The sequence below is a fragment of the Somniosus microcephalus genome, chromosome 28, assembly GCF_052327205.1.
Source record: "Somniosus microcephalus isolate GS21.2 chromosome 28, FLI_Smic_1.0, whole genome shotgun sequence".
NCBI lineage: Eukaryota > Metazoa > Chordata > Chondrichthyes > Squaliformes > Somniosidae > Somniosus > Somniosus microcephalus.
The window spans coordinates 32019453-32045605 of record NC_141014.1 but is presented as its reverse complement, the minus strand read 5'-3'; the positions used below and the strand labels follow the sequence as shown (position 1 = coordinate 32045605).

Genomic DNA, 26153 nt, shown 5'->3' with positions numbered 1-26153 from the left:
TAGCAAATCTTCCAACAACGCTGCGTAGACTCACAGATGAAGAATAGACACTTGGACGGACGAATGGTCACTTGGACGAGGTACCGGGGGGGGGGGGGGGGGTTACCAGCGCCCGAGGAACCTCATCCCAACAAATGCCATCATGAAACAATGGGAGAAATGGAAAAATCGGAAAGGGGGGAAAAAAAAGGGCATGTTTGATTGTTAATGGGGCCCTTACGGCAAGGCTCCCTTTAAATAACAAAATGCGAGTCTCTCCGCTCTCATACTTACAGGTTCTCTCCTGGGTTGACGTACACCTGGCATGGAAGCGATCGTGTCAGTTTTGCGTTTAAATCCACTGATGCAGGTTTGGGTTTCTGGGGAAGGTGGGGCAAAAAAAAAAAGTCAATCTGGGAAACCTTGAGTAGAGTGAAGCCAAGTTTTGAAAAATGACTCGATTTTTCAAGTTATAACAGGCCAATAACCGCTCCAGCAACATCAAGCGGTTGTGCATTCGTACTACAAGCAAATTAGATATTTTTCCTTTTCAAAATCTTTTTTGGGGGGGGGGGGGGGGGAGGAAAGAGAGAGAAGTTAAATTTCAAGCAGTTGGATGACCACAAGCTACACAACATGGCATCTTTCGTCATGCCCGCATGCAACAAGACCTGGATGATGTTCAGGGTTCAGGCTTGGGCTGATAAGTGGCGGGTAACATTCACGCCACAGAAGTGCCGGGCAATGACCATCTCCAACAAGTGAGAGTCTAACCACTGCCCCTCGACAGTCAGCGGCATTACCATCGCCGAATCTCCCATCAACATCATCCTGGGGGGTCACCATTGACCAGAAACTTAACTGGACCAGCCATGTAAATACAGGAAACTTTGTTATATCCGGCACCGAGCTGTTGCCGATCTATCAAAACTGCCGGACATACCAGCGTTAATGTTGAAGCATACGGAGATTTGCAGCTCCGTATCTGGCAACAAACACTGTTGCTTAGCAACAGCTTCTAAACAGTCAGCCGTACCTTAGAAGTGTCTCTGTAGCTTAGCAACAGCTTCAGAGAGACTTTCCAGAGCCTGACTGTTCAAAAAAAAAAGCCACGAGAAGAAAAAAAAACCTAACAAAGCGGCTCCTGATTTCTGCCGGTAGATTGAGGTTGCCGGACATACAACCTTCGGATAAACCAAAGTCTCCTGTACTGTGGCAACAAGAGCAGGTCAGAGGCTAGGTATTCTGCGGCGAGTGTTTCACCTCCTGACTCCCCAAAGCCTGTCCACCATCTACAAGGCACAAGAAAGGAGTGTGATGGAATATTCTCCATTTGCCTGGATGAGTTCAGCTCCAACAAGAAGCTCGACACCATCCAGGACAAAGCAGCCCGCTTGATTGGCAACCCATCCACCACCTTAAACATTCACTCCCTCCACCACCGGCGCACCATGGCTGCAGTGTGTACCATCTACAAGATGCACTGCAGCAACTCGCCAAGGTTTCTTCGGCAGCACCTCCCAAACCCATGACCTCTTCCACCTAGAAGGACAAGGGCAGCAGGTGCATGGGAACACCACCACCTCCAAGTTCCCCTCCAAGTCACACACCATCCTGACTTAGAAGTATATTGCCGATCCTTCATCGTCACTGGGTCAAAATCTTGGAACTCCCTACCTAACAGCACTGTGGGAGTACCTTCACCACACGGGACTGCAGCGGTCCAAGGCGGCTCACCACCACCTTCTCAAGGGCAATAAATGCCAGCCTTGCCAACGATGCCCAGTTCCCATAAACAAATTTTAAAAATGTTTCCTCAAATCCCTCCCCATCTCCGTAATCTCCTCCAGCCCTACAAACCATTCCCCCCACCCCCGAGATCTCTGCGCTCTGCCAATTCTGGCTTGAACTTTCCCGATTTTAATCGCTCTACCATTGGCGGCCGTGCCTTCAGCTACCAAGACCCTAAGCTCTGGAATTCCCTCCCTAAATCTCTCTGCCTCTCTTTTCTCTTTTAAGATGCTCCTTAAAACCTACCTCTGACCAAGCACCTGCCCTAATATTTCTTTGTGACTCGGCGTCAAATTTTGTTTGATAACGCTCCTGCGAAGGGGCCTTGGGGCGTTTTACTAAGTTAAAGATGCTATATAAATGAAAGTTGTTCTTAGACACCCAAATAGCTGCTTTAGGTTAAATTGACAGACTTTCTTTAATTTTGCTTCTCTGGCATAGCTCCAGTCAATAAAAATAAACACAAGACGGACATATCTCACCTCCTGCCACTCCAAGACCCCGCTCCACGCTAGGATCTTATTGGCCACTGAACCAGGCGGTGGGGAGGCTACAGTCACTCCAACCACATTTCCAGCACCTGCTCCAACACCCACGGCCTGCTGCAAGAACAGAACAAAAATAAATGCACAATCCTAATTGTTTACTAATCGTGAGCATTAAATTCCTTCCGCTCCCTCCCAATTTTACTTCCCCAATCTCTATTGAGGCACCGAGACTGGACCAAGTCTGGTTGCGGCCCTTGCTTAGCCCGCACCCAAGCGCTCGCGAGTCGTGTGCACGTGAAAGTGGCAGTCGGCAGGTTAGTCAAGAATGGGTGGGGAGCCGGGCAGAGGGAGCCTGATCCTGTATCCAAAGAAAACTGGTCAGATTCACAGAGGGTGCTAGGAGGGGCAGTGGAACTGGCAGAGGCAGCTCTTGAATTTACAGAGGGAGTCATAGAGTCAGAGTTTTACAGCACAGAAAGAGGCCCTTTGGCCCATCGTGTCTGCGCCGCCCATCCATCCCTGTCCAGTCTAATCCCATTTTCCAGCATTTGGTCCATAGCCTTGTATGCAATGGCATTTCAAGTGCTCATCCAAATGCTTCTTGAATGTTGTGAGGGTTCCTGCCTCTACCACCCTTTCAGGCATTGAGTTCCACATTCCAACCACCCTCTGGGTGAAAAAGTTCCTCCTCAAATCCCCTCTAAATCTCCTGCCCCTTACCCTGAATCTATGCCCCCTTGTTCTTGACCCCCCTAAGGGGAAAAGTTCCTCTTTATCTACCCTATCTATGCCCCTCATCATTTTGTACACCTCAATCAGGTCCCCCCTCAGCCTTCTTTGCTCCAAGGAAAACAACCCCAGCCTGTTTAGTCTTTCTTCATAGCTGAGGCGCTCCATCCCAGGTAACATCCTGGTGAATCTTCTCTGCACCCTCTCCAAAGCAATCACATCCTTCCTATAGTGAGGCGACCAGAACTGCACACAGTACTCCAGCTGTGGCCTCACCAGCGTTTTGTACAGCTCCATCATAACCTCCCTGCTCTTATATTCTATGCCTCGGCTAATGAAGGCAAGTATCCCATATGCCTTTTTAACCACCTTATCTACCTGTTCCGCTGCCTTCAGGGATCTATGTACATGTACACCAAAGTCCCTCTGACCCTCTGTACTTCCTAGGGTCCTACCACTCATTGTGTATTCCCTTGCCTTATTTGTCCGTCCAAAATGCATCACCTCGCACTTTTCAGGGTTAAATTCCATTTGCCACTTTTCCGCCCATCTGACCAACCCGTTTATATCGTCCTGTAGCCTGAGGCTTTCCTCCTCGCAATTTACCACCCCACCAATTTTCGTGTCATCTGCGAACTTACTGATCATACCTTTTACATTCTCATCCAAATCATTTATGTAGATCACAAACAACAAGGGACAAAGCACCGATCCCTGAGGTACCCCACTGGACACAGGCTTCCAGTCACAAAAGCAACCTTCGACCATCACCCTCTGCCTCCTGCCACTCAGCCAGTTTAGGATCCAACGCGCCAAGGCACCCTGGATCCCATGGGCTCTTACCTTCTTGACCAGTCTCCTATGCGGGACTTTGTCAAAAGCTTTACTGAAGTCCATGTAAACCACATCCACAGCATTTCCCTCATCCACCCCCCTAGTCACCCCCTCGAAAAATTCAATCAGATTTGTCAGACATGATTTACCCTTGACAAAGCCATGCTGACTATCCCCGATTAATCCTTGCCTCTCCAAGTGGAGACTAATTTTGTCCCTCAGAATTTTTTCCAATAATTTCCCTACCACAGATGTTAGGCTCACTGGCCTGTAATTCCCTGGTTTATCCCTGCTACCCTTCTTGAATAATGGTACTACGTTAGCTGTTCTCCAGTCCTCTGGTACATCCCCTGTGGCCAGAGAGGTTCTGAAAATTTGTGTCAGAGCCCCTGCAATCTCCTCCTTTGCCTCCCACAGCAGCCTGGGATACATCTCGTCCGGGCCTGGGGATTTATCCACTTTTTGGCCTGCTAAAACTGCTAGCACCTCCTCCCTCTCGATGCTAATATGTTCAAGTATGTCACAGTCCCCTTGCCCGATTTCTATGTCTGCATCGTCTTTCTCCATAGTGAACACAGATGCAAAAAATTCATTTAAAACCCCGCCTACCTCATCTGGCTCTACACACAGATTGCCACTTTGGTCCCTAATGGGCCCTACCCTTTCCCTGGTTATCCTCTTGCCCTTAATATACTTATAAAACATCTTAGGATTTTCCTTTATTTTGCTCGCCAGTGTTATTTCATGGCGCCTCCTCGCCCTCCTAATTTCTTTTTTAAGTACGCCCCTGCACTTTTTATACTCCTCTAGGGCTTCTTCCGTCTTTAGTCTTTTGTAACTGCCAAAAGCCCCCCTTTTATTCCTAATGCATTTTTGTATATCCCTTGTCATCCAAGGTTCCCTTTGCTTGTTGGTCCCACCCTTGACCTTTACAGGAACATGTTGGCGTTGTACTCTCTATTTCCCTTCTGAAAGTCTCCCACTGTTTTGATGTGGATTTTCCTATAAGTAGCTGCTCCCAGTCCACTTTGGCCAGATCCTGCCTTATCATATTAAAATCGGCCTTCCCCCAATTTAGAACCCTTATTTCCGGGCCGTCTTTGTCCTTTTCCATGACCACCTTAAATCTCACCGAATTATGGTCACTGTCGCCAAAATGCTCTCCTACTGACACTTCCACCACTTGCCCGGCTACATTCCCTAGAATTAGGTCCAGTACCGCCCCCTCTCTTGTAGGACTTTCTACATGTTGGCTCAAAAAGCTCTCCTGGATGCACTTTAAGAATTCTGCACCCTCTAAGCCTTTCACACTCTGACTATCCCAATTTATATTGGGGAAGTTGAAATCCCCCACTATTATTACCCTATTATTTTCGCACTTTTCTGAGATTTGCCTACATATCTGTTCCTCTATCTCCCCCTGACTGTTTGGGGGCCTATAGTACACTCCCAGCAAAGTGCTTGCCCCCTTTTTGTTTTTAAGTTCTACCCATATGGAGCTGGATGAAACATGCACGTGGGCAGCACAATGGCAGATCAAGTTAATGCGGACAAATGCAAAGTACAGGAACGGCACCTAAATATCCGGAATTCTCTATTAACCGGCAAAATTCTCACTCCGAAAACAACACCTCAATAACCGGCAATGTTGCCGAGTCCGAGTCTCCCGCGGTGGCCGAGTTAGTCAGCGAGGGTAGTTCTCCAAACTGCCACTACTCGGCTTCTTGGCGCTGTCGGGAGTCGGAACACCTCAATAACAGGAGTCTGACTCTCCCGCGCTGCCGGTAGTCTCTTCTGATCCGCCATTTTACAGGGGTACTGCGTGTCTCCCACGCTGCTGGTCGTCATTGCATTGCATTACCCTCAACTGGCAGTACTGTACTTAATCAAGCATCTTCCACCATCCCTTTAATACAACATTCTGTAGGTGAGTACCCAATTACTGTATACTGCACATTTCTTGATTTTTTTTATTTTTCTTTGTTAAAAATAGCCTTGATAGATAACCCTCTCCGTCATCCGGAATTTTTGATTAACCGGCAACGCGCCGGTCCCGGATACAGAGTTTCCTGTACAACACGTAGGAAGGGGGAAAAAAAACAAACACGTGTTTTCCGTGAATGGTGCTAAAAGAACTAAGGATGGAGTCTCAAAAGATGGAAGAGTCTTAAGTCAACTTGATGCGCAAAATGTCTGACCACTGGATAAGCAATCATTAAAGCCAGTAGAATGTTGAACGATACGGCCAAAATAGTTCAATTCAAGCCAGAGGAAGTCACGATCAAGCTGTACAGCGCTCTGGTCAGGCCACACACCTTGGACCTATTAGTTGGACCATGTACAGCAGGCACCTCAAAGCACTGGAGAGGTACCACCGATGCTGCCTCCGCAAGATCCTGCAAATCCATCGGCAGGATAGGTGCACCGTCAGTGTTCTCGCTCAGGTCAACATCCCCAGCATCGAAGCTTTGACCACACTCGATCAACTCCGATGGACGGGTCACATTGTCCGCATGCCCGATACGAGACTCCCAAAACAAGCGCTCTACTCGGAGCTCCGACACGGCAAGAGAGCCCCGGGTGGGCAGAGGAAACGCTTCAAGGACACCCTCAAAGACTCCTTGAAAAAGTGCAACATCCCCACCGACACCTGGGAATCCCTGGCCCAAGACCACACAAAGTGGAGGAGAAGCATCCGGGAAGGCGCCGGACATCTCGAGTCTCTTCGCCGGGAGCAAGCGGAAGTCAAGCGCAAACAGCGGAAGGAGCGCACGTCAACCCAAGCACCCCACCCACCCGCCCCTTCAACCACCGTCTGCCCCACCTGTGACAGAGACTGTAGGTCCCGCATTGGACTCATCAGTCACCTGAGAACTCATTTTTAGTGTGGAAGCAAGTCATCCTCGGTTCCGAGGGACTGCCTAAGAAGATTAGTTTGTGTGACTCAATCATACCTTTAGCGTGTCACCAAAGGTATCCAAATTAATTCATTACAGGAGAAACAGAGTTAATGTTTCAGGTCGATGGCCTTTCATCAGAAGAATGGGCTCAAAATACTGGGTCGAAAGGTCATCGACCTGAAACATTAACTCGGTCTCTCTCTCCACGGATGCTGCCCGACACGCTGAGTGTTCCCAGCATTTTCTGTTTCTATTTCAGATTTCCAGCATCCGCAGTATTTTGCTTTTGTCACTAAGATTTAGATCACTAAATTCTCCCATACTGTTCCTAAATACTGTTCTGTGTCCCCTACATTCTACCCATGGAACTACACTGTAGTATGAGGCAGTGCCTTCAGGAGAGCAGGGGACATGTGGCAGGGCACGGCTCCCCCGAGGTTCCACTTCCTCCAAAGTGATGATTTGCCAGACTCCTTGGGGAGGTGCGAAGCTTGAATTTATTCTTCTTCCATTTCAGTTCTTCGACTACACCTCCCACCCTCCATATGCACAAAAGGACAAATATGGACTAAAGGCAGGAAAGGAGACAGGCTGACAAACAGGCCTCAGGAATTGGTCAACGGTGGCCCATAAGCAGACACTGGCAAGTTTGAATAGGGTAGGTTTTCTAGGGAAGACCTTCAATCCGCTTCACGCCACCACAAAGAGTTGGCAAATCATTACTTTGGAGAAAGTGGAACCTCAGGGGTAATCCGTGCCCTGTCACTTGTGCCCCCCTTCCCTCGATGTTCTCCCCTGAAGGCACTGCCTCATACTAGTGTAGTTCCACGGGGACCACGTGAGCCAGTATCTCGAGCCCGTTCCTCATGCGGCGGCCCAAGTAGTGAGCATTAGGTGGTTACCTGACCTTCGAGGGCACCACAGTCAAGCCTGATCTTCTGCTCACCAAATACTTTCCAGCAGGAGGTATTGGAAAGCAGATCAGGAACAGGAATCACAGCCGAGGCCAAATTGCAGCACCCCTAGCTACATGCCCCACAGACATGGTATCAGGCCCGAGAGCCTTCTGGTCTGTGTGGCGCAGACACAGACACACCCCCATCACTTTGCTGGGCAAAATGCCAGTGCCAGCAGTGTATCCTTTGACGTCCAGCAACTCACGGTGTGTGCGCGCGTTTCTGCGTGTGCTATCCTCGATCAAAAGTAAATGCACTTCAACACCTTCCTTATGCAAAACTGCACGGTTCCTGGATTCGGTCTTACCCACCATGGTCTGCTGGCTGGGTTGCTGTGCGGCCTGCGGCTGCTGTGGCAACGGGACGCCAGTAGTAACTGTGGAGACCAGGCTGGACTGCGCTGCCGACGTCGCTGTCATCATGGAGGCTGTGGATGGGATGACTTTGGCCATACTGGCCACAGGGGTGGTCGTTAATGTTTGCGAAGTGGCCTGGCTGAACATAGCTCCCACGCCGGAAGCAGGAGGTATCTGGCTGACTGGAGGTACCTGGCTGACTGCAGGGACTGTGAAGTAACAAAGTGTGAAAAACAATGGTTTAGCAGTCACTATAACATGTTTTTTCCCCCCCCACCCTAGTGACAGTACAGCAACAATATATCACCTCCCAACAATTTTCTTCCCTCTTCTCCTAAAAAGGTAATAAAGCTGGGGTATGATTCCATAGATACTGGCCCTCAAGTACCTTTTCCAAATGTTTGTGCCTCACTAAGCCAAGGCAGGGAGAGCGGACGGGCTACGTGATTTGAGGTGGTCAATCCAGCCAAGTCAAATCCTGTCCTCACCCAACATTCATACGTGCTTTTTGGGGGCACAGATTTAAAGTAATTGGTAGAAGGATTAGAGGGGATTGGAGGAGAACTCCGTTCACCCAGAGGGTGGTGGGGGTCTGGAACTCACTGCCTGAAAGGGTGGTAGAGGCAGAAACCCTCATCACATTTAAAAAGTACTTGGATATGCACTTGAAGTGCTATAACCTACAGGGCTACAGGCCAAGAGCTGGAAAGTGGGATTAGGCTGGATAGCTCTTTGTCGGCCGGCACGGACACAATGGGCCGAATGGCCTCCTTCTGCGCTGTAAATGTCTATGATTTTATAACGGTCTTTGAAAAGGAACTCTGGTGACCTGAAATGTTAGCTCTGGTTCTCTCTCTCTCTCTGCAGATGCCTCCTAACCTGCTGAGTGGTTTCAGCATTTTCTGTTTTTATTGCAGTAAAGGTCACTGGATAGTGATCAAGAGAAGGAATCCTGGCTGATAGCCCATCCGCCACCCCCTCCCGTTCCTTAGCCCAGGGCACGGAGGCCGGATTTAATGCAGCTAATGCTGCCCTGGGCAAGGTCAGCAGAGTCAGAGTCATGACGGCACAGAAGGAGGCCATTTGGCCCATCGCATCCGCGCCGGCTCACTGCAGAGCAATCCAGTCAGTCAGTCCGTGCCGGCTCACTGCAGAGCAATCCAGTCAGTCAGTCCGTGCCGGCTCACTGCAGAGCAATCCAGTCAGTCAGTCCGCGCCGGCTCACTGCAGAGCAATCCAGTCAGTCAGTCCGTCCGCGCCGGCTCACTGCAGAGCAATCCAGTCAGTCAGTCCGCGCCGGCTCACTGCAGAGCAATCCAGTCAGTCAGTCCGTGCCGGCTCACTGCAGAGCAATCCAGTCAGTCAGTCCGCGCCGGCTCACTGCAGAGCAATCCAGTCAGTCAGTCCGCGCCGGCTCACTGCAGAGCAATCCAGTCAGTCAGTCCGCGCCGGCTCACTGCAGAGCAATCCAGTCAGTCAGTCCGCGCCGGCTCACTGCAGAGAAATCCAGTCAGTCAGTCCGCGCCGGCTCACTGCAGAGCAATCCAGTCAGTCAGTCCGTGCCGGCTCACTGCAGAGCAATCCAGTCAGTCAGTCCGTGCCGGCTCACTGCAGAGCAATCCAGTCAGTCAGTCTCACTCCCCCGCTCTATCCCCGTAGCCCTGCAAGTTTATTTCCCTCAAGTGCCTATCTAGTCTCCCCTTGAAAACATGGAGTGTCGCCACTTCCGTCGGCAGCGAATTCCAGGTCCTCACCACTCGCTGCGTAAAAAAGTTTTTTCCTCCCATCCCCCCCACCCCGTATCTCTTGCGCAAAACCTTAAATCTGTGTCCCCCTAGTCCTTGTACCATCAACTAGTGGGAACAGCCTTAGTGGGATCAAACCGGCAATGTTTTGGGCAAATATGGTTTAGGAATATACCATGCCCATTACACCATCAGGGCAACAAATGCACCTTGTAGCTTCAGAGCAGAATTAGAAGGGTCTTCAAAGCCTTGTGTTTTGTTGCTCCAGGAACATTATTACAGTTCTCGGAGCAGAGTCAGTCGGGATCAGGTCCAAAAGGGGCCAGCGGGTCTCCTTTCGATCATTATTTGGCACTGCTCACGGAGATGGAGGAAAGATTGAGGCCTTGGAGAGGGTGCAGAGGAGATTTACGGGAATGGCACCAGGGATGAGAGACTGGAGAAGCTGGGATTGTTCTCCTCAGGGCGGGGAAGGTTAAGGGGAGATTTAATAGAGGTGTTCAAAGATGGAACGGTTTTGATAGGGGTAAATAAGGAGGGTTGGTAACCAGAGGACACAGATTTAAGGTATTTGGCAAAAGTACCAAAGGGGAGCAGAGACCTTTTTTTCGCAGTGAGATATGATCTCAAAAGGGTGGTTGAATCAGATTCAATAGTAACTTTCAAAAGGAAATTGGATAAATACTTAAAAAGGAAAAAATTGCAGGGCTGTGGGGCAACAGCAAGTCTTTCAAAGAGTTGGCACAGGCACGATGGGCCAAATGGCCTCCTTCTGTGCTGTATGACTCTATTCTATGATTATTTAGTTTATGAGCTAAGCCGAGGACGAGGCAAATGACAAACTGAGCGAAGGGTGCACGAATTTTGACCCAGCTCGATACAGACCAGTGTCTGCCGCACCTCGCTGCCCTTAAAGGGGACAGAGCGTGACGGAAAACGTCGACGGAGTTACAGAACGCAGAGTTTATGGTCACAGAATCTCTTACATCGATTGGTTGACGGGACCACGGCTGCCTTGATCTGATTGGTCGCTGTTTCCACGGCAATCTGAGCAGCAGCTTGAGCAGCAGCGAGGGAGCCCGACACTGCAGGGCCCTGCAAACAAGAGAGAGGAATTAAAGCCAGAAAGGCAGACACCGTGTTAAATATGGGCACACCTTACTTTGCTGCAGCAAATATATATTTTATTTTTAACATTCTTTTTCAGGCCACCTTTGACACACTTGCTCATGGGACGTTCATTGTTGACAATGATTCTTACTGTGCAATTTGATTACATAAAAAACATTTAAAAAATAGGGAGCAGGAGTCGGCCATTCGGCCCCTCGAGCCTGCTCCGCCATTCAATAAGATCATGGCTGATCATCGACCTCAACTCCACTTTCCCGCCCGATCTCCATATCCCTCGATTCCCCTAGAGTCCAAAAATCTATCGATCTCAGTCCTTGAATATACTCAACGTCTGAACATCTATAGCCCTCTGGGGGGGGGGGGGGGGGGGGGGGGGAGAGAATTCCAAAAGATTCACCACCCTCTGAGTGAAGAAAAATCTCATCTCAGTTGTAAATGGCCGACCCCTTATCCTGAGACTGTGACCCCCAAGTTTCAGATCGGTAGGGAACTGGTCAGTCTTTCTTGCGTGAGAAAATGCTGTTGGAAAAGGTCCAAATCCCAACATTTTGGTACAAAAGTATACATTTCGGGCAAACAGCTCATCCCACCAAAGGGTTGAAGAGCCCGTCGACAGTCACAGCTCAAGCAGGAAGAATCTCCCAACTTGCTCAAGGTGGCGGAGGCCATTTAAACCTACCCCAACCAACAGTTGGCATCTTGAGAAGAAATTGGGGAGGGGGGGGGGGGGGGGGGGGTAAAAAATGATAAAGAATCAGCCAGTAAGCTGGCAATTAACTGTTAAATTAATTTACCTGGTATGGCTGCGGGCCTGAAGGCATCGCCTGGGACTGTGACGGTGGCTGTGACTGCGACTGCGAAAGCTGGGGTGCCTGTGGTTGACTCGACAGCAGACTTTGTTGTTGCTGCTGCACGGATGGCTGTGGCGGTGGCTGTGGCGGTGGCGGAGCTGGCTTCTGTGGCATAGTATTAGCTGCTACTGTTCCTCCACCTAAGCAAGCACAAAATAGGTCAAAGCAGATTACCGGTTAGCTGAAGGAAAAGTTTCCATTTTCACAACAATCGGAAAGTTACAAACTTGGGTGGAGTGGTGCAGATGGGACCTAGAGCAGGTCGCAATGAACACAGTTACTTTCTCTTTTTCTACCCTGCTCTCCTGAAGAAACATGACTCCACAGGTGCAGGATACCCTCTGACATCTCACTTCTGTGAGGATTATTCATGGGAGCATCTTCAGGCTATTCAACTGCAGGGCAAATCCATACTCGAGCCCAGCAGTGTGCTCACCTACCATCACACACCCACACTTTTCAACAGAGGTAGGAACATGGAGGCCATTTAGTCCCTTGAGCCTGTTTCGCCATTCGATGAGATCATGGTTGATCTGTGACCTAACTCCATATACCCGCCTGTGGCCCATATCCCTTAATACCTTTGGCTAACAAAAGTCTGTCAATCTCAGATTTAAAATTAACAACTGATCTAGCATCATCGTTGCGGTAGAGAGTTCCAAACTTCTACCACCCTTTGCATGTAGAAATGTTTCCTAATTTCACTCCTGAAAGGTCTGGCTCTAAATTTTAGGCTATGTCCCCAAGTCCTAGACTCCCCAATCAGCGGAAATAGTTTCTCTCTCTACCCTATCAGTTCCCCTTAATATCTTGAAAATTTCGATTGAATCACCCCTTACCCTTCTACATTCCAGAGAACACAAACTTAGCATAATTTAACCCCTAGAGTCCAGGTATCATTCTGGTGAATCTACACTAAACTCCCTCCAAGGTCAATATATCCTCCCTAAAGTGTGGTGCCCAGGACTGCTCACAGTACTCCAGGTGTGGTCTAACCGGGGCTTTGTACAGCTGCCGCATAACTTCTACCCCATTGTACTCTAGATATAAAGCCCAGCATTCCATTAGCCTTTAAAAAAAAATTATTTTCTGTACCTGTACATGACATTTTAATGATCTATGTACAGGAAACTCTTTTATCCGGCACCGACGGGACCGGCGTGGTGCCGGTTTATCAAAAAGTCCGGATTACAGAGAGGTATAGTAAAAGGTACAAGAGCCCCGTACACAGCAACAGATCCAGGCGTCCCTGTTGCTTAGCAACAGGTGCAGGAACCCCGGCCACACGATCCAGGCGTCCCTGTTGCTTAGCAACAGGTGCAGGAACCCCGGTTACACAGCCACAGATCCAGGAACGCCCACTAATATGAAGTAAAACTTACCTGAACCTACTCCTGAATTTTGCCAGTTAACAGAGATTTCCGGTTATTTAGGTGCCGGTAAATCGAGAGTTTCCTGTACCTGGACCTCCAAGTCTCCCCCAAGAATAGCTTGCCAATGCTCAGCAGCAAGGTTCACAAATGAATACAACCATGTGGACGAGGCACTGAGGAGTGACCGAAGCCCATGAAAACTTCGGAGGTGTGTGGAGGGGGGGAGCGGCTGGAGAAAGAGGTACAGGAAACTTTCGATTTACCGGCACCTAAATAACCGGAAATCTCGGTTAACCGGCAAAATTCAGGAGTGGGTTCAGGTAAGTTTTACTTCATATTGTACTTGCCTTCCTCGATCTGTTGCTGTGCAAGGGTGTGGCTGCAGCTGTTGCTAAGCTACAGAGACGCTTGGAACTTGTGCCCATTGTTCTGCACTTGATGCTAAGCAACCGGGTTTGTTGCCTTATACGGAGCTCTCAGCTCTCCGTATCTTTTACTATAGCGTTCGGTTATCCGGAATTTTTGATGAACCGGCACCACGTCGGTGCTGGATAAAAAAGTTTCCTGTAAATCTTTATCTCGTCTTCTCCCCATCTCTTTCCAATATCTGTTTACATAACGAGTCACCCACTTCACTGTCTGCAAAGCATTTTGAGAGACGTGATAAATGCAACTGTTTTGCTGTCTAATATGGTTGATGCCCTGCACTTTTATGGCTGACCGTGCACGCGCTCCAGTGGGATAGCAAGCTAGCCTTGCGGTGCGGCTTGGATTGCGGGCAACCTTGGGAGACAGATTATTGGGAGCCGGGGGCGGCGGTGATGGCGCCGCATTTCTTACCTGGAAGCACCATCCCCCGGATCATTATCATATGGCGTGGGTCCTGGCTGTAGTCCTTCAGCTGCGTCTCGACAACGCCGCCCAGTGACGCTTTCTCAAACAGCACGCGCAAGGCAGGCAGCTTACGAGGTGACACCACGGAGAAATGGATCCCCCTCTGCAAAATAAACACACAATGCAACATGTTAAAACTAGACTAGACGCAGTAAGAGATGGAGGGTAGGCGGGGAAGGGAAAGAAAGATTTATACCTTATCTACACGAGAGAACTAAACCTTTCGCACAATTCTTTGCCGCAAAACAGTACCTACACTTTCTCTAGGACGTGTTAAGGTGCACTGTTAAAAACATAAAATTCTTACAGGGCTTGATAGGGTGGATGCCAGGAGGATGTTTCCCCTGGCTGGCGAGTCTGGAAGAACATAAGAATTAGGAGCAGGAGTAAGCCATACGGCCTTGTAGAACTAGGGGTCACAGTCTCAGGATAAGGGGTCGGCCATTTAGGACTGAGATGAGGAGAAATCTCTTTACGCAGAGGGTTGTGAATCTTTGGAATCTTTCTCTACCCCAGAAGGCTGTGGATGCTCAGTCGTTGAGTATATTCAAGACAGAGGTCGATAGATTTTTGGATATTAAGGGAATCAAGTGATATGGGGATAATGCAGGAAGGTGGAGTTGAGGTCGAAGATTAGCCATGATCTTATTGAATGGCGGAGCAGACTCGAGGGACCTTATGGCCTACTCCTCCTATGTAGAAGATGGGCTTGATCAATAGACTGATACTATGGTTACTGGGCTCTAATATGTACAGGGGGTTCAAGGTTTCTGGAAAAAAAAAAGACATGTCACAGGAACAGGAAGGAACCAGTGATGAATTAGCAGATCTCAGGCAAAGCAGTGCACTAGGTCTCAGCACCAAGGGATGCAAAGAGGAAAAGATCAGGGTTCCCACTGCTGGTGAATAGCCAGCGAACCTGGTTGGAAGCGTGCGGTGTGGATGCCGGATGAGGACAGGATTGAGCTTGGCTCCTATTCCGCCCAGCTTAGAATAGTTCGGTGACACGCGCGGCCTAGCCTCGCACATTGGGGCGACTGTTGCCTGGGAAACCGTCCCCCCAAAGATCAGCAGTTTCAGGGGAGAACGAGAGTCATAGAATGATACAGCACAGGAGGCCATTCGGCCCTTCATGCCTGTGCTGACTAGATTTACTGGAGAAAATTTGATTGGGGGTGGGGAAGAAAGAGAATATTTTTTTGATCAATAACTTAAAAAGTTAGACACTGGAAAGAAAGCAAGCAAGAATGGTACAATGAGTTTTGAGATCTTTCTGGCTAATTTTGGAGTTAATCTCACCCCGAATAGCTAGCCTGCATTTCTAAAATTTAAAAGTAGGTTCACAAGCAGATTCAGATATTCTTGTCAGATTATGGGCAGATTTCACCTCCCCTTTACTGATCAGGAATGGGGGCCTACTCCAGCCTGCAGTTATTTAGCAAAATGCATCAGTGATTTGGTCATTTCACTATTTTCATTCTCGTTCTTCCAAACTTACGAGTGTAGACAGAAAAATAAATCGGGGCTTACAGGTAAAACTGTCACAGGAAGCGCAGAATCAGGGAGCTCACTGCCAGTGGCTCAGTGGGCAGCACTCTCGCCTCCGAGTCAGAAGGTTGCAGGTTCAAGTCCCACTCCAGAGACTTGAGCACAAAAATCGAGGCTGATCCTCAGTAATGCACTGGAGTTAGTGCTACACTGTCGGAGGTGCCGTCTTTCGGATGAGGCATTAAACCGAGGCCCCGTCTGCCCCCTCAGGTGGACGTAAAAGATCCCACGGCCACTATTTCGAAGAGGAGCAGGGGGGGTTATCCACAGTGTCCTGGGCCAATATTTATCCCTCAAACCAACATCTAAAAACAGATTACCTGGTCATTATCACACTGCTATTTGTGGGAGCTTGCTGTGTGCAAATTGGCTGCCGCGTTACCTACATTACAACAGTGACTACACTTCAAAAAGTACTTCATTGGCTGTAAAGCGCTTTGGGTCGTCCAGTGGTCGTGAAAGGGGCTATAGGGGCTATAGAAATGCAAGTCTTTCTTTGCAAGTCTGCCTGAGAATGGTAGATATTCAGCACTACATCGCTCAAGCACCCTAAACATAAAGCGCTGCTCAAACTAACAACTGGAGTACGTTGCAGAATCAGCGGGCAGCATCTTGCAAACATTCAGTAAACAACATGTGTTCTGCATAGCCCCCCCCAAGATGATCTCCTTCCCGACTCAGATCATCTCCACTAACCTCCCCAGTGACCATAACCCCTCGACCGCGGGCAATAACTCGGTGAAGACACTCACGTCTCCGATCATCTGCACCAGATTGTCCGTTGTGAAGCCTGAATAGGTGGTGCTCTCCACAGCCGGCAGCAGGTACGGCGGAGAGTTACAGATCAAAACGCACACTTTGTGAGTCTGCCCGCTGAAAGAGAGAGAGAAGAGACATTTTTTAAATACCTAACCCAATCCGTATTCCAATCCGACCATCTCAAAGCCCGCTCGATTCATTCCAAATTGCTTCCCGCCTGTTAATAACAAGACCGTTTGGTTCACCCAATGGGAGAGTGGCCAAGAGCAGCGCCTGGTGTAAGCACTTAGCCATACAAGCCAGGGGCTCTCGGCTTGGATTTCCCAGTCTCTTATAATTGGATTCAGTGCACTGGAGCACAATCAGGCAGTTTTGCAGATTCCCCCATCACTATCCAGTGACCCCTGGCTGAAAAGTTTACAAGGGAACATAGCTCAGCGTGCAAGCGCAGGAGATGCAACACCTGCCTTTATACCTCCCCCCTTCCCACTGTCCAGGGCCCCAAACACCCCTTCCAGGTGAAACAGCGATTTACTTGTACTTCTTGCAATCTAGTATACTGTATTCGCTGCTCACGATGTGGTCTCCTCTACATTGGGGAGACCAAACGCAGATTGGGTGACCGCTTTGCGGAACACCTCCGTTCAGTCCGTAAGGGTGACCCCGAGCTTCCGGTCGCCTGTCACTTTAATTCACCGCTCCATTCCCACTCAGACCTCACCGTCCGCGGCCTCTTGCATTGTTCCACGGAAGCTCAGCGTAAGCTCGAGGAACAGCACCTCATCTTCCGATTAGGCACTTTACAGCCTTCCGGACTCAATATCGAGTTCAACAATTTCAGATCATAACCTTGTCCCCTATCATATTTTTATATATTTTTTATCCACACTTTTGGTTTGTGCCTTTTCCTTTTTCTCTCTCCCACATGGCAGCTGTCTCTCACTCTGCCAGCGCATTTCACACTTCATCTAGAGCCGTCCTTTGTCTCTTTACCTGTCCTATTACCATCTTGTCTCGCCTTGAATATCCCTTAATGTCTCTTCACCTCTCACTGACCTTCCCTTTTGTTCTTTCATCCCCCTCCCCCATTTCCCAGCCCCCAAACTGGCCTTTTTAATCTGTTTCATTTTCTGCTTTTTTCTCAGTCCTGACGAAGGGTCTTTGACCTGAAACGTTGACCCTGTTTCTCTCTCCACGGATGTTGCCTGGCCTGCTGAGTTTTTCCAGCATTTTCTGTTGTTATTTCGGATTTCCAGCATCTGCAGTATTTTGCTATCGTAGGTCAGGATTGGGCTTGGCTGCGATGCACTCCATGGATAAAATAGCCTGCCAATATTTACAGTCTAAGCTCACATATGAACAACGCTGAGGAACCAGAGGCTGATTGGTGTTTGCAAAACTGCACCCCAGCAGGAATTGGAGCCTTCAAAAAAGTAGTTTTGGGGGGGGGGGGGAAGGAATGAAAAACTGACCCAAAAAAAAAGCTAGCTGGTACTTAGAATTTTCCCTTAATCCTCATGCAAACAAAACCAGGGCATATTTACGCAGTCTGATCTTTCACATAAGATTTTTGGAAATTTCTATAAGAATAAATAACTGATGTATTTATGTTTTAAGATTATCGCAGAGTGAATCAAATTCAGGAAGATCACCCCTAGCAGTGCTAAGGGAGTGCTGCACTGTCGGAGGTGCTGTCTTTCGGATGAGACGTTAAACCGAGGTCCTCGTCTTCCCTCTCGGACGGACGTAAAAGAACCCACGGCCACTATTTCGAAGAGGAGCAGGGGAGTTCTCCCCGGTGCCGAGGCCAATATTAATCCCTCAACCAACATCACTAAAAAAAAAACAGATTATCTGGTCATCATCACGTTGCTGTTTGCGGGAGCTTGCTGTGCGCAAATTGGCTGCCGCGTTTCCTACATTACAACAGTGACTACACTTCAAAAAGTACTTCATTGACTGTAAAGCACTTTGCAATGTCCTGAGGACGTGAAAAACGCTTTATAAATGCAAGTCTTCCTTTCAGTCATTCCTACTCTGAACTATAAAAGACATTAGGCCCCTCGGCACAGGAGCTGCAGGCAGAGCCATGTCTTGCCATGTTGCACAGTACTGCTCAAAAACAGACAGTTTCCACCCCCCACCCCCCCCCTTCAAAACAAATAGAATCTCAAAACAAAAGAAATTATGCTTTTTCTTCTTACATTTGCTCTCGCATTTTCTTGAAGTCGTCAAACAGCTGCAGTGCTGTGCTGAGTCCCTCCGCAATCAGGCTGCAGCTCTCCCCGCCGCCTCCCATGAACCTGGGGACACAGAACAGTTTATTTTGATGACAAATAGCTCACACAGGAATTGTGTTTTTTTTTAAAAAAAGGAACAAGGCCTCTGATTAGACCCACAGGCCTTCTCTCAACCTCGCTCAATCCCATCTCTCTCCGGAGACACACAATTTCATCCGGAACCCATTTGTACCATTTGCTTCAATCACCTTCCCTGGTAACTCATACCACGACTTCATTATCTTTTGGGTGCAAATGTTCTGCCCGACTTATAGAAACATAGAAGATAGGAGCAGGAGTAGGCCATTCGGCCCTTCGAGCCTGCTCCGCCATTCAACGAGATCATGGCTGATCATCCAAACCCTAGCACCCGGTCCCTACACCGACAGCCATCCCACCCAAGCCCTATCCCCATAACCCCACGTATTTAATCCCCCTAACACTAAGGGTCAATTTTATCATGGCCAATCAACCTAACCCGCACATCTTTGGACTGTGGGAGGAAACCGGAGCACCCGGAGGAAACCCACGCAAACACGGGGAGAATGTGCAAACTCCACACAGACAGTCACCCGAGGCCGGATTTGAACCCGGGTCCCTGGCGCTGTGAGGCAACAGTGCTAACCACTATGCCACCGTGCTTACTCATTGTAACTTATAAAATTCTAACAGGACTAGACAGGCTAGATGCAGGAAGGATGTTCCTGACCAATATTTATCTCCCAATCAACATCACTAAAAACAGATGATCTAGTCATGATCACATTGCTGTTTATGGGAGCTTGCTGTGCGCAAAATGGCTGTCATGTTTCCTACATGACAACAGTGACTGCCCTTCAAAAGTATTTCATTGGCTGCAAAGCACTTTGGTACGTCTTGAGGTTGTGAAAGGCGCTATAGAAATGCAAGTCTTTTTTTAAACTTCTGAAATCAGGTTGATTCATGTCATGTACTAGTATCAGCTTGATTCAGTTGGTAGCACTCTCGCCCTCGAGTGTGAAGGCTGTGGCTTCGAGCCCCACTTCAGGACTTTGAGCACATAAACTCGGGCGACACTCCAGTGCGGTACTGAGGGACTGGCGAAGGGGTCCGACCTTCAGATGAGGTGCAAGACAAAGAATCCATTCTCCTATTCAAGTAGATGTTAAGAAAGGCCCATGGCACAAAGAGCAGTGGAGTTCTCCCAGGGTCCTAGCCAGCATTCTTCCCTCAAGCAACACCATCGGAAATCGATTAACTGTTCATTCATCTCATCACTGCTCGAGGGGTTTTGTGCGTAAAAATGGCTGTTGCGTTCACCTGCAACAGTGATTCAATTGTACCGGGCCTTGGTGAGACCGCACCTTGAGTATTGTGTGCAGTTTTGGTCGCCTTATCTGAGGAAGGATGTTCTTGCCATGGAGGGAGTGCAGCGAAGATTCACCAGACCGATATCTGGGATGGCAGGAATGACGTATGAGGAGAGATTGGGTCGATTGGGCTTATACTCGCTGGAGTTTAGAAGAATGAGAGGGGATCTCATTGAAACTTATAAAATTCTAACAGGACTAGACAGACTAGATGCAGGAAGGATGTTCCCGATGGTCGGGGAGTCCAGAACCAGGGGTCACAGTCTAAGGATAAGGGGTAAGCCATTTAGGACTGAGATGAGGAGGAATTTCTTCACCCAGAGAGTGGTGAACCTGTGGAATTCTCTACCACAGAAGACAGTTCAGGCCAATTCATTAAATATATTCAAGAAGGAGTTAGATATATTTCTTAAGGCTAAAGGGATCAAGGGATATGGGGAGAAAGCAGGGACAGGGCACTGAATTTGGATGATCAGCCATGATCTCATTGAATGGCGGAGCGGGCTGGAGGAGCCGAATGGCCTACTCCTGCTCCTATCTTCTACATTTCTATGTAGTGATTCACTGTATATAGAATCTCACAGCATAAAAGGGGCCATTCGACCCATCATGCCCCTTTGGAAAAAGCGATATTAGTCCCACTCCCCTGCTCTTTCCCCATAGCCCTACAAATTATTCCTTTTCAAGTATTTATCCAATTTCCTTTTGAGAGCTACTACTGATCTGCTTCCACCGCCCTTTCAGGCAGCGCAATCCAGGCCATGCGTTAAAACCTCCCTCTGGTTCTTTTGCCAATTGTCTTAAATCTGTGTCCTCTGGTTATCGACCCTCCTGCCACTGGAAACAGTTTCTCCTTATTTACTCTGTCAAAATCATTCATAATTTTGACACCTGTATTAAATCTCCCCTTAACCTTCTCTGCTCTAAAGGAGAACAATCCCAGCTTCTCCAGTCTCTCCACACAACTGAAGACCCTCCCTGGTACCATTCCAGTAAATCTCCTCCGCACCCGATCCAAGGCTTCGGCATCCATCTTAAAGTTGACAAGGGACTATATATGAATGTGTTTGCTCTTTACTTACTGAATACTGTCAAGCCAGGTGACGAACTCATAGGCACTGCTGGTGGGAGCGTGACACTGCACATACGATTCCGGGGCACAGTCCACAGTGTTGAACACAACTAAACTGTATTGCGTGCCCCCATACTGAGGAAAGAAAGAATTACATTAGTAGGGAAAATCACCACAAATGCACATCATTTATACTGTGAACCAGAGTAAGGAGTGACGTACCTTAAGTGTTGTCAGGTCAGTGTGATGCCCAGAGTTGGATGCAATATTGGGCCAGATTTTGCTGAAGCGGGGCATTTAACTGCATCTGCCGTTAAGACAGACTAGCCCATGCACGTTTAGGTTTTTACAATAGTTGCTGAAAGTGGGAACTGGTAACGGCGCAGCGAGGGAAACAGGGCATCTGGGACCCGAGTGAACAGGGCAAGAAACAGGGGATCTCCTTAACCGAAGGATGGAGAAATTAACAGCGCAAGGACCGAGAACAACGTGTAAATTACACTGGGTGAATCCAACATCAAATCAGGTACAGAAAGAGAAAGAAAGAGGGAAAGAAAGATCGAATGAAGAGAGCGAGAAAAAGAGACAGAAAGGAAAAGTAAAAGGTTTAAATTCCGTTAGATCATGGTTGATCTGCACCACAACTCCATTTACCCGCCTCTGCTCCCTATCCCAGATACCTGGGATGGCAGGAATGACGTATGAGGAGAGATTACATAGATACATAGATACATAGAAGATAGGAGCAGGAGTAGGCCATTCGGCCCTTCGTGCCTGCTCCGCCATTCGATGAGATCATGGCTGATCCTTTAATTCAGTATCCCGTCCCCGCCTTCTCTCCGTAACCCTTAACCCCTTTTGCCCGTAGAAATATATCTAATTCCCTCTTAAATATATTTAATGAGCTGGCGTACACTGCCCTCTGTGGCAATGAGTTCCACAGGTTCACCACTCTCTGAGTGAAGAAATTCCCCCTCATCTCTGTCCTAAATGGTTTAGCCCTTATCCTTAAATTATGTCCTCTAGTTCTGTTCTCACCCGCCAAGGGAAACATTCCTTCTGCATCCAGTCTGTCTAGACCTGTCAGAATTTTATACACTTCTATGAGGTCCCCTCTCAATCTTCTAAACTCCAGTGTGTACATCCCTAAACTACATAGTCTCTCCTCATAGGTCATTCCCGCCATTCCTGGTATCAGCCTGGTGAATCGCCGCTGCACCCCCTCCATGGCAAGAACATCCTTCCTCAGATGAGGCGACCAAAACTGTACACAGTACTCGAGGTGTGGTCTCACCAGTGCCCTGTACAGCTGCAGCAAGGTATCCCTGTTCCTGTATTCTAACCCTTTTGCTATGAAGGCCAGCATACCGTTTGCCTTCTTGACCGCCTGTTGCACCTGCATGCTCGCCTTCAGTGACTGGTGTACAAGAACACCCAGGTCTCTCTGTACTTCCCCCTCTCCCAATCTATTGCCATTTAAATAATAATTTGCCCTCCCGTTCCTGCACCCAAGGTGGATAACTTCGCACTTGTCCACATTATAGTGCATCTGCCATTTATCCGCCCAATCGCCCAGTCTGTCCAAATCGCTCTGGAGCTTCCTGGTCTCTTCCTCTGAGCCCACCCCCCCTCCTAGTTTAGTGTCGTCTGCAAATTTGGAAATGCTGCATCCGACTCCCTGATCCAGGTCATTAATGTAAATTGTGAACAGCTGGGGGCCCAGGACAGATCCCTGTGGTACCCCACTTGTTACTGCCTGCCATTCAGAAAATGAGCCGTTTATTCCAACTCTCTGTTTTCTATCTGACAGCCAGTTCCCTATCCACGCCAAAACTTTCCCCTTTATCCCATGAGCCTCAATTTTCCATGCTAATCTTTTATGTGGGACCTTATCGAAGGCCTTTTGGAAGTCCAGGTACACCACATCTACTGGCTCTCCCCCATCTATTCTACCAGTTACTCCCTCAAAAAATTCCAATAGATTAGTCAAGCACGATTTACCCTTTGTAAATCCATGTTGACTCTGTCCTATCCTGTCCCCATTTGCTAAGTGCTCCGCTATTTCATCCTTAATGATGGACTCCAGCATTTTGCCCACAACTGATGTAAGGCTTACAGGTCTGTAATTACCTGCTTTTTCCCTACCCCCCTTTTTGAATAGTGGGGTAACGTTAGCTACCCTCCAATCCATCGGCACTGTTCCCGAGTCTAATGAATTCTGAAAAATCATCCTTAGTGCATCCGCTATCTCTAGGGCCACCTCCTTCAGTACCCTAGGATGCATGTTATCAGGCCCTGGGGATTTGTCCACCTTCAATCCCTTTAGCTTCCTTAACACCATATCCTTAGAGATATTGATTTGCGTCAGTTCCTCCTTTGCCAATGTCCCTATTTTTCCCGATATCCCAGGGAGGTTTTTTGTGTCTTCCTTCGTAAAGACTGACCCAAAGTATGCATTTAGTTGATCTGCCATTTCCTTATTTCCCATTATATATTCCCCCGTATCTGACTGCAATGGACCAACTTTGGTTTTCACCAGTCTTTTCCTTTTGATATATTTATAAAAGCTTTTGGAGTTAGTTTTTATATTTTCCGCCAGCTTGTTTTCGTAAGCTATTTTGCCCCTCTTGATCATGCCCTTTGCCCTCCTTTGCTCTATCTTAAACTGTGTCGATTGGGCTTATACTCACTGGAGTTTAGAAGATTGAGAGGGGATCTCATCGAAACCTATAAAATTCTGTCAGGCCTGGACAGACTAGATGCAGGAAGGATGTTTCTGATGGCCGGGGAGTCCAGAACCAGGGGTCACAGTCTAAGGATAAGGGGTAAGCCATTTAGGACTGAAATGAGGAGGAATTTCTTCACCCAGGGAGTGGTGAACCTGTGGAATTCTCTGCCACAGAGGGCGGTGGAGGCCAGTTCATTAAATATATTCAAGAAGGAGTTAGATATATTTCTTAAGGCTAAAGGGATCAAGGGATATGGGGAGAAGGCAGGGACAGGGTACTGAATTTGGATGATCAGCCATGATCTCATTGAATGGCGGAGCAGGCTCGAAGGGCCGAATGGCCGACTCCTGCTCCTATTGTCTATGTTTCTATCCTTAACTAATAAAAATCTATTGAAAGCTCCAATTGTCCCCCAGCATCCAGCGCCTTTTGGGGAAGGGCGGGTGGGCAGAGTGTTTCAGATCTACATTTTCTGTGGAAAAAGTGGATCCCGATTTCTCTCCTGAACAGCCCAGCTATAAATTTTAAGATTATGCCTCCTTGTTCTCGAGTCCCCCATTGCTTTGGCACTTGGGTGAATAGGGAGTTGAAGGATCCAGTTGCTCAAGTGGAACCACAACCCAACATGAATTAGCACTTTCAGGAGGGGGACAGACAGACAAAAATGGGGAAGGAAACTATTTTATTTCTTTCTTTCTTTCAGATAGTTATGGACCTGCTGTGCACTGTAGCATTTTTTGCCTTTTTATTTCAGATTTGCATTTTTTTCCCCCCCCATCTCAATTCAGTCAGATTTCCAGCATCCGCGGTATTTTGCTCAAGTTGGAGAAGGCTTGGGAGCAAGCAGCCTTGCAACAGAAACAAGAAAACAAAAGTGGTTATTGACGCAAGAAAACTACGAGGCACTTGGTCCGAGTATTAAACAAGGCTTTAATCAACTGTTTTTCAACATGGAGAGCTAGTTGTGTCCTTCACTAGTTCCTGTTAAAGAATGTCCTGAGCAAGCTGGGCCCGTGCCCAAGTATTTATACTCTCCCTGGACAGCGCCACCAGCAGGCCGCCCAGTATTATTTCATAAGTCATTTCAGTCCAAAGATGTGCGGGTTAGGTTGATTGGCTATGATAAAATTGACCCTTAGTGTTAGGGGGATTAAATACGTGGGGTTACAGGGGTAGGGTGGGATATGTGTTGGTGTAGGGGTTACGGGGATCGGGTGGGATATGTGTCGGTGCAGGCTCGATGGGCCGAAATGGCCTCTATCTGCACTGTGAGGTTTCTGTGATTTCCCATGGATGACAAGATTCATGTCAGTTATTACGCTCTCAGGAAAAAAAAGACACACACCACCCACCCCTAGAATTTTCCTCCCATGTATGCGTTACTTCTCTCTATTCTCGATGGACCGTTCCATTGATGACATCTGTGTTGAATTGCACTATGACTATTTCTGTACAGGCACGTCATCCTCCAGTGGAATTGTTGCGACACGTGATTGGTTAGCACTTGAATCCGCTCTGAAAGCAACAACTGCCTCCGGGAACGTTTCTGCAAGTTTGCGGTACCCAGGCGGTGCTGCACAAGACGGTTGCAGAAATGAGTGGGGATTTGTTGAGAGACATTGCCCCATGCCCAATCACTTGGCCCAGGAATTGTTTTAACAATTTTTAAAAAAAATGCTTTTTTATTGCATGCCAGAATTTAAGAAGCACCTTGAGGGCTCACTCAAGCATAACAAAACACTCAACAAGCTGACATACATCACCACCAAAGTCCGTTTCTGCCGGAGGACCACCGTTAAAATACCTGCAAAAGAAAGACAAAACTCTTCATAGATCGATGTCTAATCTATATTCTTCGCTATTTATCTTGAAGGGGGAAAATAATTTATACTTGAAGATGGGCGGGGGAGAATTACAGGTCTGTGGGGAAAGAGCAGGGAAGTGGGACTAATTGGATAACTCTTTCAAAGAGCCGGCACAGGGGCGATGGTCCAAATAGCCTCCTTCTGTGCTGTACCATGCTATTCTATGATCTACCTCTGGAGATCACAGAACAAACCATCAATTCCTTTACTCTGGGCTTGTTTTGAAGCACTAACTCATGGATGAAAGATCACTGCTCTAACTTCCTGCACACTTAATACTGCAGAAACAAAGCTTCACTAACTTCTCCATGAATTTCTTTTTATTTTAAATTCATTCACGGGATGTGGGCGTCGCTGGCAAGGCCATCATTTATTGCCCATCCCTAGTTGTCCCCTTGAGAAGGTGGTGGTGAGCTTCCTTCTTGAAGGTACTCCCACAGTGCTGTTAGGGAGGGAGTTCCAGGATTTTGACCCAGCGACGATGAAGGAATGGCCGATATATTTCCAAGTCAGAATGGTGTGCGT

The 26153-nt window shown here is 48.1% G+C and overlaps 1 protein-coding gene across 6 annotated transcripts in view; it reads right to left on the bottom strand.

The window, feature by feature from the left end:
• med25 (mediator complex subunit 25) overlaps positions 1-26153 on the bottom strand; it is a 51444-nt gene that overhangs the window by 20263 nt on the left and 5028 nt on the right. For 5 of the 6 annotated variants that reach the window (XM_085969717.1, XM_085969716.1, XM_085969720.1 and 2 more), the window contains exons 3-12: positions 25522-25567; positions 21045-21169; positions 18539-18637; positions 16328-16448; positions 13974-14130; positions 11704-11900; positions 10765-10873; positions 7989-8242; positions 2253-2372; positions 274-359 (exon numbers count right to left, since the gene is read on the bottom strand). In XM_085969717.1, coding sequence (XP_085825843.1) covers positions 274-359; positions 2253-2372; positions 7989-8242; positions 10765-10873; positions 11704-11900; positions 13974-14130; positions 16328-16448; positions 18539-18637; positions 21045-21169; positions 25522-25567 — 1314 coding nt within the window. The remainder of the gene's footprint in view (positions 1-273; positions 360-2252; positions 2373-7988; positions 8243-10764; positions 10874-11703; positions 11901-13973; positions 14131-16327; positions 16449-18538; positions 18638-21044; positions 21170-25521; positions 25568-26153) is intronic. The other variant, XM_085969719.1, reaches the window with a different exon arrangement.